Consider the following 14,457-nt stretch of genomic DNA (forward strand, 5'->3'; position numbering starts at 1 on the left):
AGATATCAGGAAATAATCAAAGATATGATGATAATAAAAGTCTAAACGTGAACATATCGCCGCTCAGAGCATGGCTTATTAATTCCATCTGTATACTGATGACATCATTGTTTATGTTCAGGCTCTGGGTTGGGTTCACACTGCTTTCAGTCAGCTTCAAATGTCACCCTGTTACATTACGTTGATCCTGAGGTCACAATCATCTCAGAAGGAAAATAGCAAGAACATCTTTTTATGGGCATCAACATTTTTGCAAAGCTTCTGTTACCTCAGAACACCAGCAGACTGGCACACTGACAAATCCTACAGCGCAGTGTGTGAGGTGAAGTGCAGGTACTGTGCTGCGAGGGGGATAAGTGCACCTCAATTTATAGATGCAAAAAAAAAAAAAACGTACGTAAAAATTTTGAAGAAGAATCTCAAGACATTAGCCAGAAAGTTGAAGGACAAAAGAGGCTTTCAACATGTAGATTCTAACCGAGAACATCAACAAATTAGCTACAAAGTGGCTAAAGAACAACAGAAAAAAAATCTAACAAAAAAAGTGACTGTTCTGCAGCGGTCACCATGAAGCCCTGATCTCAGTTCAATGGAAACTTTGTAGTTAGAGCTTAAAGGTCTGTGCGTGAGCAAGGCAGCCTGTAAACTCGGTTAAACCAGTTCAGTCAGGATGAATGAAATAATGCAAATTCAAATTTATGAAAAGGAGGAAAAGTTTAGATGCACTTAATGAAAGACGGTTCAGACAAAAAGACTGTTTTGTCATGGACATATCTGGCTTCTCATTGGTCAGATCCTCCTATCACTTCCTGCTCTCCTCCCTGCTACCTCCATCATGGTGGCTTCCTCTTGTTCTACTTTGTTTTTTCGTTCTTGTTTTTTTTCTGTGTTCTTCACCTCTACAATCCACAATACACTACCTATTAGTAAATGAGAAAATGCTGAGTCACTCATTATTTTAGATTTCCTCATGTCAGTGACTGGTCATGACAATCAATGAAAAACGGACGACACGGAGAATAACTCCAGAATAAACATTTTTTATTGATAAGCTCAACAGTTGGAAACAAGAAGACTGACAGCAGACATAAGGAAATCATAAACATCTCTTAATGCGTAAACAGGTCAAACTTGGATCAAACTATAAACACACAGTAGAAAAGACTGTACAGGCAGAAGAAGCTGCAGAGCAAGAACCTGAAACTACGACTGAAACTACGCGGCGCAGTGAGTCCTTCAAGAGCCGCTCGTCTGTCCATCCATCTGCTCGTCCTGGAAACATCCATTTATCACAGAGCTGGCTGTCAGAATGCTGCTTCGCTCAGCATGGGGTTCAGACTGTTCCCACTCTATGTGACACACACTCATTCACGCGCACAAGCACACACTCGAGCCACAAACTCAACTCAGCGTCTGGATATGTCGCCTCCTATGAGGAGAGGAAACAGGGAAGTGATGCAGGCTGGCTTCGCCACCTCACACAAAACAAAAAAACATTTCCATCCTACAGGTTATAACATCATGATTTCCTACAGTTTCTGTTTTGTTGACCTGAAAGACTTGAAGGACACATTGATGTTAAGGTTAGGATTAAGAATATACTGGCACTGGGTGTTATTAGTGGGGCTTTTGGGGTCAGGCATAGATACAGGCCCAAAATGAACGGAAGTCAATACCAAGTCCTAATATGAGTAGGAACACACACACACACACATGCTTCTATAGGAAATGAGACATAAAGTGTTTTATTTGTCATTATGTTTCCAGAAAATAACAAAACTGCAGTAGTACCCTCATTGATAAGAAATGAATAAAATAATAAAGCTGCAATGGGATGGATAAAATATGGACCTTCTGGTGACAGAAAAACATAAATTGTGGTTTTGTTAGGTTTACACTCAAAGGTGTTCAGGTTTGAGTTTAAGATCCAGGTTAGGCTGGAGAAATGAAAGAAAGTCAATGAAAGTCCACACATTAGAGTGATAGAAGTCTGCATGTGTGCAACCGTGGGTGTGTGTGTGCAACCGTGGGTGTGTGTGTGCATTAGAGATGGATTGTCCCTAAAAGTGAAGCCGTCAGGCGTAATGCGTGCAGCAGAGTAGCTGTGGGAGATGGTGAGTGATGTTTTCCAATTAACTGATGCAATTAACCAGGTTGATTAATGGATTAACATGCAACTCCTTCAGAGGTCGGAGCTCTGCTTTCACTGAAGTCCCTGTTTAACTGGGACATCAGTGGATGTGCATCGGCTACATATATGAAAATACCAGTGACTGTATGTTTATGTTTGAGCCCTGAGGCGCTGATTGGATAACTGGACTGAAACATGAGTGGAGTTATATAATTATTGAGTAGTAATTAAGTCTTTGAAAAGTTTGAAAAAGAAAAGTCAATGTTGTAGCTTTATTTTTTCTTTCATTTGACATTTTACCTAGCAACTTTGTGGCTAAACAGTTCTTTTACATTTTTCTTAGATATTTTTTTTATTAGCCTAAATGGGTTTTTATTAACAAATATGTCTTACTATGTAGGAAATTATTCTGTCAACAGTTTCTTTGTAACTTCCCATAATAAGATTTTCAAAAAAAATTTTTACCTCACAGCTTTAATTTCTCTTTCTTCAAAAAGATGAGAGACAGGCATAATTAATGTGGCTTTATGAAGAACAATGGTCTACAAGAGAATATCTCTGACCTTTCCATTTGTTTGAAAAGCATGTTGTTGGCTAGAAGTCAGCACTCTGCACTCTCTCTTTTGTGCACAGTCTGAGCATATGCCTCATTTTCATACCGACATGAGAGACAGATATGCAAATCCCCCCTCAGTGTTCCTCACCGTGGCAGCTGGTGCACTCGCAGCTGGTAATGACTGGTAGGAAGACCTGCTCACTTTCTCCGCTCGCACACTGCAGGTTAAGGAAGCGGACCGGTTTCACCAGGTCCAGCTTGTAGCTGCAGCACTCGCACTCTGAGCGGAGGTGGGGCTCCTGCATGTGGAGAGGAGGGAGGACAACAACAGAAAAGAGAGAGGAAGAAGGTCGTAAAATGAGAACCAGACAGAAACAGAGGACCCTTGTTTTGTAGCTAAAAGTGCCGTCATGCTAGCTTTTCTTGTATGAATGGTTTCATCAGTAAAAATGTGTCTTGGAAGCCATTTAAAATTGCTGTCGCTCAACTTTTGTCCAGATTTGGTCGACAACCCGTTCTTGTGTCTCTTTCAGGTAGTTAAGGCAGCAACATGTCTTAGACTTTCTGATGCCTTTATACATCAACAACTTCACAAAAGGCAGTTTTGTGTCTTTTCTCTTTTTTATATGACATTCTCAGATCTTCAGTTTCCCGCCTTATATAGCAGGATTCACCAGTATACAACATTTAAATAATATAAAATTTCATAGTAGTGAGTACAACAGTCATGTGTTCACACAGAAAGATTGTCAATATACGTGTGTGTGTTCATCTTATCTGCCCAGACCTCCATGATGACATCAGTCCAGGACAGACAGCGTCCCCTGCAGAAGCTGACCTCCACGTTGTCAAGCCGACAGTCTCCCTTGGTGATGTTCCGGACCTGGATGTAGCGCCTGCACTCCGCCTCAGGCTCACCTGGTGGAAACAGAGATGAGGACGAGAACAGCGGAGAAGGGGACACAGAGAGACAACGAAATGCAGCAAAAGCACAGAATCATTTAGTTTCTGCATAGAAGGAAGGAAGAGCAGAGAGCTCAGTGACATTGCCTTGCCCTCACAGCATGTGACATTTCTTCCACAGGGAGAGATTAAAGCCCCAGTGTAGGCTAAATAATGTAATCTCTCACTAATTGGAGACTGCAGCTCTCGGGTTTTACCCTTTTAGAAAATGAAGAATGAGGAATGGAGCATTGGAGGCCATCACCGTTAAGGCTGTTTCAATATGTGCTTGTCAGAGCCGTTTGCTTCACATTAGCATCATCCGCTTTGTTCTGTGTCGCAATCCGTACAAACTCCCAAAGAGTTGAAAGATGAGACGGCGAATTTGACGAGCCGATTGAGACACAGATTACCATGACAGCGCTAACTTCCTGCAGGTTGCACTGACCTGGGAACTGTTTTCTGCAGACTGGACAGCAGCTGCCTGGCTCCTCCACTTTCACTTCCCCCTGAGAAGGAGATGGTGATTACTTTAGCATAGTTTTCAAATTGTCTACTGAAGATTTTTTTATTATTATTTTATTTTTTACAGTGTAACTTTTAAAAACTGCAAATTGGGGTCAATCCAGTCGGCCACGGAACCACAGGAAGACCAGAATTCTATATCATAAATGTTGAAGTCATAGAAGGCCTGTCACAGAAATCAATTAATCAATTAATCACATGATAAATGAAAACAATAATTTCCATGATTTATCATTTGTCTCTTTCTACCAAAAGCTGTATAGTAAAACTCTTGAGTTTAGTGCCTTAGTCTCAACTAACCCTTATTTTGAAGGACCATTTTGTTTACAAAGAATTCAATATTTATTTGATTTGTTTTGTTTATTATTTTGTATATTTACAAAGTCTTCCAGTTCCAATGTTAAATGTTCATCAGAATTTAAAGTTTACTGATCTGTTGCATTATTTTTATTGTCATCACCATCACATTACTTAAAAATAGTCTCAAAACAACAATATTTTTGTTTATCACAATAACCTCTGGAACAATTTATCCAGAAATGTGTTATCATGACAGGCCTAAATATCATGCAGCTACATACAAATATAATTTTTGATCATTGTATTCAAATATTCCACCACCTTTTCAAAAAACCTGCTTCAGGTTCTTCTTAGTCGTGTCTTAAATGTGATCATCTGATCAAAATCAAAAATATTGAGCCTCTGCTTGTATTTGAGAGAACATACAGCATACTGTATGTGGTTAGATGTTTTGGTGTCAGTGTTCTTCCTGTTGTGGGATTTTTCAGCCATAATTTCAGTCCCATGTTTCTCAGATGTTTTAATGGACTTAAAACTGTTTAAAACTTTGCCTGATTTGGAAAAGTGAACTTGTTGACCTTCAGCTAGGAAGATGCCAGAGATTCCCTCTGCTTGCATAAGTCTGTGTCGGAGTGTTCAGTGTTTTCTCAGACTTTCCAAACATTTTAGATTATATTTCATCAGTTTGGTTGGATTAGATTACCTGTTCATTTTTGGTCAGTTGTAAAGTCAGGGCGCATGGCTATCTGTTTCTGTGTGAGGCAGACAGTAGCTGCATTTCCATTACAAATGTGCGCAAAGTGAAAATTGCTGTGTTTCCATTACGTACAAAACGCAATGAGGAACACACAGGACAAAGTTTGTGCACGCGATAAGTCATTAAAAAACATGCCGTAGCATCATCCTCCTACAACTACTTCCTGTGATCATCTTCTTCATGGCCTGGGCCAGTAGTAACATCTGGGTGTTGATCATGTGACTTGTGTGATGTGAAAAAAGTGCTTCCGTTAATGTTTTAGGAAAACAACCAATGTCGATACGACCAAAGAAATCACAACCATTTTATCAAGGAGACAAGTTTTTTCAAAAGCAGCTTGTTTCCATTACAAGAATTTATTTTCAATATGTCAACTGCAGCTACTGTTGACTGAACAAAGCTGGCAGAATATTTCCATAGACCAATGCTCAATTGGTCTTGGGTCACACTGCACAAAAAGGAAAAAAAAAAGTAGTTGACTTTTCTCAGAAAAATTCTAGGACATATCCTAGAATACAAGACAATATTGTTTTCTTCTTTTTCTAAGCTGGGCCCAATAGCAGGACAGCTATGTAAGAGAAACCAGGGTGGAAAATGGCAAAAGGGACAAAAACAAGACACAAATGAGGAGCCTAAAAATAGTACGAAGGAGACAGGGCTGTAGGAACACGCAGAGGGAAGGAATTACACTGCAAAGGAGAAGATATGCAGGACAATCACCATGCAGACAATGAAATGTGTGGTGTTGTGTGATACCCAGGGCTGACAAAAGCTGCTGAGGAAGTCTAAGAGTAGACTTTGGCATTGTGGCTGCCACATCCCAAAGTCATCTCAGCATCCTTCACTGCTCTGTGGCACCTAAACATCCACACACATCCAAAAACCCTTTTATCTCCTTCTGTGCTACAAGACCAGTTCTGGTTCTGGAGTTCTTAATACGGAAAAATGTGGGGAAAAATGGAATAATTGTAGAGGTTAATGTAAAATACTTACAATGCCAGTCAGGACTTTACATGGGCTCATCGTTATTTACTTTTGGCCTTTATAAAAATGCATTGGAGCTCTTCCTTTTCATGGGTAAAAGGTTTATACAACACACAATGTCTTATTAAAACAAGAATACCCTCTGTTTAATTTAACAATCTACAGATCTTTCAACCACATACAAACTAACAATGAGACTGATGTCACAAAAGAACAAAGTTAATATCTTCGTACGGTGGCTCCCTTCCAGGCCATAGCAAATAGGAAGGAATGTATGAGCTCTCCAAAGCTTCAGTCAAGCCAAAATCAAATCAGCTGCTGGGTCTACCAAACAAAACACTTCACATTCTTCTGCTTGTTTGTTGTGTCTTTGTTCGGTTGACTGGCCGGTCAGTGCAGTCCATAATGGTACGTTACACAAAGAGGAAGGAATATTAAAAAGAAATGGAGAGTAGCTCCAACTTCTTTATGTTTATCACAAATTGCCAGGTAGCAAGATAAAACGTGGATAGAATAAAATAATCCCAAACACACATCAGCACCGGCTTTGGGAGATCAACACTCTGGAATGACCTTAACTATATTGAAAACAATTAGTTCTCTCAGCTTGTGGATTTCAACAAAAGAATCTGTAGTTTCTCTGCATCTTGCTAAGGGACGTTTAAATATTAAAGTATAATATTCAGGCTGTATGCTTACATTTGAGTCTTTTGACCTTTGAAAACTCATCGAATGACTTTGTTGTACAATCACCCGTGTCTGGATCTAACGGGTGGCAGTCTGTGTTTGAGAGGAAAACCTCCTGACAGGTTATCTCACCAGCTTTGATGACACGTTCAGTAAACTACCCAGAACAAGGAGCTCAAAGCCGACTCATAAATCACTGCATGCTGACAGAAAGCAGTGTTGAGACGGAAACCAACGGGCATTAAATGACCTTTCCGTACCGACTGAGGTGTAACTTCACGGAGGCATAACTCAGAGAAAACAGGAAGGATTTTGAGTGTCAGCCCCATTTACTTTCATCACTGCCTACGTACAACAACCATGAGCTAAAAATACCTATTCAGGTCACAGTGTCAAGAATGAGATGGCAGATTTTGCCTGCTGTGGCTTATTTTGAACTTGCTCTCCAAGGGGAAATTTTTTTATGAGACCTGAAAAGTTAGATTTTGTCCTCGTTTCATCTAAACTTGCAGGTAGGTGTGCAATGACAAATTTGTTTCTGTTGAGGTTGACGTACCACGTCGTAGCCTAAAACATGCAACCATGGTTAGATTTAGCGCTTCAGTGTTTTAGAATTAGCTTTTGCTAAATACTGTGATGATATAGCACTTTCCTGTTAGCAGAACTAATGTTCATGATCAGTGTTTCAGGGTTAGCGCAACTAACTTCCAGCTTGCTGTCCCATGTTGGTTGGGACAGAGCTGTAGGAAATTTGATGTAATGTTTGAATCTGGCCTGACTCACAGTGTCATAATGTAGCTGACAAAAAACTGAACAAGTTGAGACAACTCTAGCATCAAATGATAACATTAATAGCTCTGTTAAAGAAGAGGAGTTTATCTGGAGTAAACCAATACAAAAGAACTCCTCAAAAAAGAACTTGAGTATTTCTTTTAAAAAAAAAAGAATAAGTAACATGGAAGAAAATCGAACTACATTGTTTGATACAAGGCAATCAGTTCCAGTTCCTGGTGGGGTGATCATCGTCATTGGATAGGAGAATAAAACTTGAAGCTTTCAGCTTTAATCAAATGTTGGTTAAATTAGTCTGAAACTGAACTAATCTCATGAAGTAAAGACGGTGCTTTACAGGAACCGAGACAGTAAGGAGAACAGTTAAGTCTGGTATTGATCTGCTTCAGCCAGAGAGGTCGTCTTCCTTCCCCTTCAGGGGAGACGGGTCATTTTAGCCACGGCCACCAGACTACCAGAGACTTTACATGGACTGTTCCATTCTGAGGTCATGGCAGAACATGTCTTTGAAAGACTCGGTGCACCTTTTTCTCTGGGCCACCTGTGTTTTGAGTACAAACTAAAAATCTTTATTCTGACTTCAATACACAGTATTGAGATGGATTTTACCGGTCTAGGTCTGACAATGTTTCCAATGTTTTCTCTCACTTTGGTCGTGTTGATCCTTAACAAGAAAATCATGTTTACTGCTCAATACCTAAGCATTCTGCATTAAATTTACATCATAATGAATTAGTTCTGCTTCATTTATCATATTTTGTCTGAAATAGAGTGAAAGTCCATATTTACATCTGAGCATCTTTATCAGATTGCGACGGTTTTATTCTCTGCTGTTGTTTTTTACCCATATAAAATGTACTTTAAGATAGATGAATTACCAAAAGGTCTGCTCTTGTTTACAGTTTGGAATAATTTCCTAGACTTAAAGAAAAAAACGTGATTTCTTGCTTGATTTTTTCTCCCATTCCCAGTTAGGAAAAACCTGCAGTAGTCATGGTCAGATGGTGGGGGCGAGCTGGTTTCACAAATCTGTCAGTGCAAGATGCACTGTGTCCTGGTTCCTGCATAATTTAGATTTAGAACCACAAGACTTTATTGTAGAAACATGTTGGAACAAAATAAAACGGAGACCGCAGCCTGGTGAGTGACATTCAGCTCAGTAAATGGCAGCATGTACTTTGTTATTTTACTGCTGCTTGAGCTAATTAGTGTTCAAATACATATAAATGATGTAGTATTGACAAATTATTCATGTTGTTTCTGCTCTGTTATGGCTGAATGGGTTCAGTAAGGTTGTTGAAAGGATGTATTTTGAAATATTTGGCATAAGCCCAGTGTTGCACCTGATGTAAAGGAAAATCTAATGTTCTAACTGTGAACATTTTGGAGAAACGATATTAGCATTGGCAGCACATGACCTGGTTATGCAAATCTTTTATTCATTTCTGGCTCTCACCTCTTCGCAGTAAAGTGGAGGACACTTCACCTGGCACAGCGTCCTCCCGTTCACACAGCTGCATGAAAGACAGCCCTCTTCCCACTCCGACCCCGCCTGCCTCACACACACACACACACACACACACACACACACACACACACACACACGCACACACGCACACGCACACACACACACACACACACGCACACGCACGCACACACACACCCGCACACACACACACACCCACACACACAGGAAACACACAGAAAACAACACACATTAATACATTCACTAGTAAAATCTAAGTTTTTCTTTGCTGTTTTTATAAGGATAGAAAATAAACAACATTTCTGCCACTCTTGGTTAATGTTTGTGTGGAGTCATTAATTATCAAAAAACCTTGTGTGAATCATAACAATCATAACCTAATACTGTGCATTGGCCTACTTAACATCTATTGGAGCCTGAAGTGTTTTGTGGCGGTCTGGTTGAGGCGTTTGATTTTCCCAGACAGTGAAGCGGCCCTGTTTTTCTTGACAAAAGGTTTTTCTAAGGCTGTTTCATGTAAAGAGGAAGCTACAAAATTCATTTTCATTCCCAAACGCAGCTTTTCTGCTTTCATTTTTCTGGAGCCCACGATTTTCATTTTAACCATTGTCAGTGAAAATAGGAGTTCTACATTTAACTCAAGTTATTCAACTTTACAAATATAAGAAAGGGCTGTGGTTCAGTGGATCCCTGAGGGATTTTGTAAGACATTTAATAGGTACTGACCTGACATTTTTTATGCTCCATTATATACAGTTCTTTACCACTTTCAGTAATTTATTTTCTTTTTATTATGTTTTTTTCTGCAGATGGCAGTCTGACCGCACATAGCTAGAGTTTTTTTCACAGAATATATGTCTCATGCTACACTGTGACCACGTAGTGATAGTTTTAACAAATATGTAAAAAACAAACAAACAAAAAAAACAATGCTTGTAAAAGTCCCATACTACGTGAGAAACTGATCCAGTTTTACGGATTATGTTAAATCTAATCAGGTCTTAATAGAACTTACAGACCAGTTATATACTCAAAATCAGAGCCAGTTCCATTCATTTCAATCTTAATTATTATTTATTACAAGTTTCCCTCATCAGACGTTTCTGCTTACACTAAGCTGTACAATGTAACAGGTTAATGAAAAAAAAAAACTTCATAAGAACATGAGTCAAGCCTATGTGACAGAAAGCAGGAATACAGACTGAAAGACTGAGAGCACAGAGGGAAAGAATCAGCTGTTCCACAAAAGAAATAAAGCTGAACTGTAAGAAAAGAGGGAAAAAAAGAAGTAAGACTGATCAAGGTGAGGGTAGCAGAACTCTTGTCAGTGTGTGATTAATTCAGCAACGCTCTAATATCCCTTCCTTCATGAATAATTCCTGGCAGGTTTGCCCGGTTGCAGCCGGAGAACAGGCTTTCCACGGGGCCCCGCTGCATAATGGATGAGGCTGCGGGGACGGAGAGGCCTTGTGGTGTAATGTGGCCCCTGAGCCTGATCGCTCATCTTATAACAGGCTCTTCTTGTTCTTCTTCTTTATGAGTAAACACCAGGATGCGGACGAAATGCACACACTGCACAGTCACACGGTTAAAACGGGACCAAGCTGCCAGCTTCATTGGCCACCAGCTGTCTGATTACCTCCGGTGTGAGGTGTGTGTGCGTGTGTGTGTACCTCTCGCAGGACGCCCTGGTCGTGGCAGGGGCAGAGGGCGGGGATGACACAGGCGCCCGCCGGGTTTCGGTACAGTCCCTCCACACACACGCAGCCCCCGGCCGAGCGGCCGCAGGCGGTGGGGGGTGTGGAGTAAATGTCCCCACAGCTCCTCTCACACGGCGGGGCCTCCTCCTCCTCCAGGCGGCTCCGCCTCCACCGCTCCCCGTTGGGACACGCTGCACAGGGTGACAGGGAGGGAAAGGAAGGAAGGTGAAGAAAATCCCTCCCAGCTGTTCCACTTCTGGATACATCTCTACCAGCTTTGGACATGGAGAGACTGAAATCGTTGTTTGTTTTATCGAAAAATCTCAAACGGAGAGATGGATGAGATCAGCTTCAGATGGAACTATCAGCTGATCACCAAAATTTAGAAAATTGGGCCAGATTTATTGAACCCCCAGTTTTTAAGCCTAGCTTCCAATCCTGAGCTAGATTTTGGTCTGGCCTTTGACTGAGCCAGTGTTGGGCTGCAGCCATGTCAGCATGTTTAGCTGCATGTTTGCTGGAAGATGAAACTCCACCAGGTTTCAGGTCAAGATTATTTTCCAGGGTTGTTGCCTGTTGCAACAAACAATTAATGACATGATCAATTAAAACGAGCTCAATAATTTCCATTTGCAAAATTTATCATTGTTTTCGTTTCTACCAAAAACTGAAAGCTGAAACTCTTCAGTCTGGTGCATTGGTCTCCACAAGCCCTTTTTTTAAACTGATCCACTGAACTCCTCGACTTTAGACTGAGTCTTTAAAAAGCTTGGCGGTTCTTGTAATGGAGGATTGTCTTTGGAGAGGTTTTACAATTAGGAAACAACAGAAGAAGGATACTATCATTCACACAGATAGTGGATAAAGTCAAAGAATTGATTGTATAGAATTAAAGATGTATTTATTCATCCAACTATGTCCCTTTTGGTCCTCTACAAAGTGGGGCTAAACATAAATACAGGCTCCATCTTTCAGATTTCGGTGAAAAAATGTGAAAAAGTTCAACAAGTATGAATGCTTCTGTAAGGCGATGTTCCAAAGTCTACGCTTCAGACATCTTTAAACGTCTTCAGGAGTGGCCATCTGTTGAACATCACTCCTCTCCGCTGCGTTCACTCACCGCAGTCAGGAGCTTCGCAGGCCATACTCCTGATGTTCAGTCCGTCACACGGGGCTCCGCCGTACAGGCTGGGCTGCAGAACCCGTCTGGTGGAGCTTTGCTGGCCGGTACCACAGCTGGCCGAGCATGGACTCCATGGCGACCAGCTGGACCACTGGCAGGCCACTGGACGAGGGCAGAGCCAGGCGGGTCAGAACAACTTCACGCAGTATGTTTAGGTCAAATATTGACAAATATTTAAATGCAGCATGAAGCAGTTCGATCTGCAGCATGTAATGTTTGTTTTCTACATATTTGTTGAAACTTACCGCATATCGTGACAGTATAGTATGTGACAGAAAATATGTGAAAAAAAAAAATCAAGATCTTCTGCCTTCACCCAGTATTAATGAGAAACAACCAATCAGAGTGGAGGGGGCGGGACTTAACACTGTCAATCAAGCTTGCCTCCCCTCTTCTCTGCTCTGCTACAGATTCTTCCAGATAAGAATCTAGAACGCTAAATCAAGTTAGCATAGCTTGTGATGACGGAAGATAAAATATTTTCCTGTAATGGTGAGTTTGTTTCTGCCATTTTTAGCAACACGTCCATTAAAATAATTGACAGTACTAAACCCCTCCTCCTGGCTCTGATTGGCTGGTGAATTTATTCAGATGGCTATGGCAGCTCAGAGAGGAGGTGGAAGAGATCCCTCTGTAAACAGTTTATATGCTTCATTTTATACTGTTAGAAAATGGTGAGATTTTAAACAAATGTTGTTTATCAAACAACAAAGTTTGGATTTAATAAGCCCGGGGTTTCAACGCATCTTTAAATGCTGTCAAACCTTTCAATGTCAGTATTTTACTTTTCACAACCGTGTCTTGAAAAAAATGCAAAAAAAAATTTCCAAAGTCCCTGAATGAGCCACGTACACCTTTAAGAATCCAAAAAGTCATGTTTTACAATTAATATAAAAATGTGCTAATTTTCTTCATCCCATCTTGTACAAGAAAAAGAGATGAAAAGAGATAAATAACCACTTTTTTCTTTATGCTGCTTTCCATTTTCCCTGATGTGACACTGCTGAGTCAGCCAAAGCATTGGCTTTCTGTGAGCCCCTCATCCCCCCATCCCATCACCCTGAACTTTCTTCTGCCTACCAATTCATTATCACTCCGCAGACTTCTGATCCTGTCTGCATCTTCATTCTTTTTCCTCCTTAATTTTAATCCCATCAGTAAACTCGCGTTGTTGCAAAGTGAAACACGTCATGGTCATTGTTCGGTAACCACATCTTTATGCGGCGTGACAAACGGAGACCGTGATTTTCCTCTGCTTCACTCAGACTTTAATTTACCCGTTGCAGAAAATGAATGAAAGCTGTCATCTGAGCAAATTCACTTGCATGAAAAATAAAGCTCCGGCACAATTATAATGAAAAATCTGCGGCCGCCTAAAATTAAAGCCATTCTTCAACTGCAACACCAGCTGGGAAAAACGGTGAAGCAGGAGCTCAAATCAATGAAAATGTCAGGTGTTGCAAAGGAACAGAAATCATTTTTGATCCTTTCTGTCCGTTTCACGTTGCACAACTACAGCAACTGTTTGTCATCTCTGACTTCATTGTTACATTTCATTCCGTTTCTTTGTCACCAAATATGATTTGCATAAAAACCGGCTGGAACAAAATGGAATAATTTTCATCGAGACCCACAGCTGGTTTTATGACACATTCTCAACAGTTACCTTCCTGCAACAAGTTAAAAGCAGTTGGACGTTATATAAATATAAGTAAAAAGTTGTGGTTTTATGCCACCCTAAAACTTCATAACAACATTAAAAGACTTGTCATGATCCTTTTCCAAAACCAAAACGCCAGTAATGGCTCTCATAAGCTGTGACTGATGCGGCTGCAGCTCACTAACAGCTGGGAGTAATTATCCATACAGTAAAATATCTAATCCATTATAGCGCTGAGAGTTCAGCCAGACATGGTTATTGTTTTTTAGTGGAAAGTTTGTGGAAGTTGTTGAAGAGCTTCACTCACCTTCGCAGCTCTCTGAGGTGCAGCTGAATGCTCCGCTTTGACAAACACTGAGAGGAGGAGAAACTCGTCAGTGACTCAATCAGCAGAAAGAGAAGATCTCACTAACTATTGCTTTTTAAAATAAAGAACAGTGAAACACCACGCAAAACATCTGTCCACATACCGAAGACCAGAAATGATCTCAGTAGATCCCTTAGTTTTCTCTTCAGTAGATCCCTTAGATTTGTTTTATCTTCATAAATTAATCGAGAGGTTTTTTTTTGCATTTATCATTATAAATATGTGCTGTAACTGCAGCCCTGGCCCTTAAATAAAAATATTTAGCCTGGCAATAAGTTTGTGCTTTAAGAAAATGGTGACAAAGGATGAATGGATTGCATCACTTGTTTAATCAAAATTTGGAGATTTTCATTAGCGGACATAGGAACACCGCTCTCCTCAGAATCC

The 14,457-nt window shown here is 40.5% G+C and overlaps 1 protein-coding gene across 1 annotated transcript in view; it reads right to left on the reverse strand.

The window, feature by feature from the left end:
- Positions 1-1,024: 1,024 nt before the first annotated feature.
- Positions 1,025-14,457, reverse strand: part of sspo (SCO-spondin) — a 67,694-nt gene continuing 54,261 nt past the window's right edge. Inside the window, exons 111-118 of the mRNA XM_055037722.1 lie at positions 14,011-14,057; positions 11,981-12,145; positions 10,834-11,051; positions 9,131-9,226; positions 4,078-4,138; positions 3,475-3,605; positions 2,836-2,986; positions 1,025-1,429 (exon numbers count right to left, since the gene is read on the reverse strand). Coding sequence (XP_054893697.1) covers positions 1,407-1,429; positions 2,836-2,986; positions 3,475-3,605; positions 4,078-4,138; positions 9,131-9,226; positions 10,834-11,051; positions 11,981-12,145; positions 14,011-14,057 — 892 coding nt within the window. The 3' untranslated portion in view covers positions 1,025-1,406. The remainder of the gene's footprint in view (positions 1,430-2,835; positions 2,987-3,474; positions 3,606-4,077; positions 4,139-9,130; positions 9,227-10,833; positions 11,052-11,980; positions 12,146-14,010; positions 14,058-14,457) is intronic.

This window comes from Poeciliopsis prolifica, unplaced genomic scaffold, assembly GCF_027474105.1.
Source record: "Poeciliopsis prolifica strain line A6 unplaced genomic scaffold, Auburn_PproV2 SCAFFOLD012, whole genome shotgun sequence".
Taxonomy (NCBI): Eukaryota; Metazoa; Chordata; class Actinopteri; order Cyprinodontiformes; family Poeciliidae; genus Poeciliopsis; species Poeciliopsis prolifica.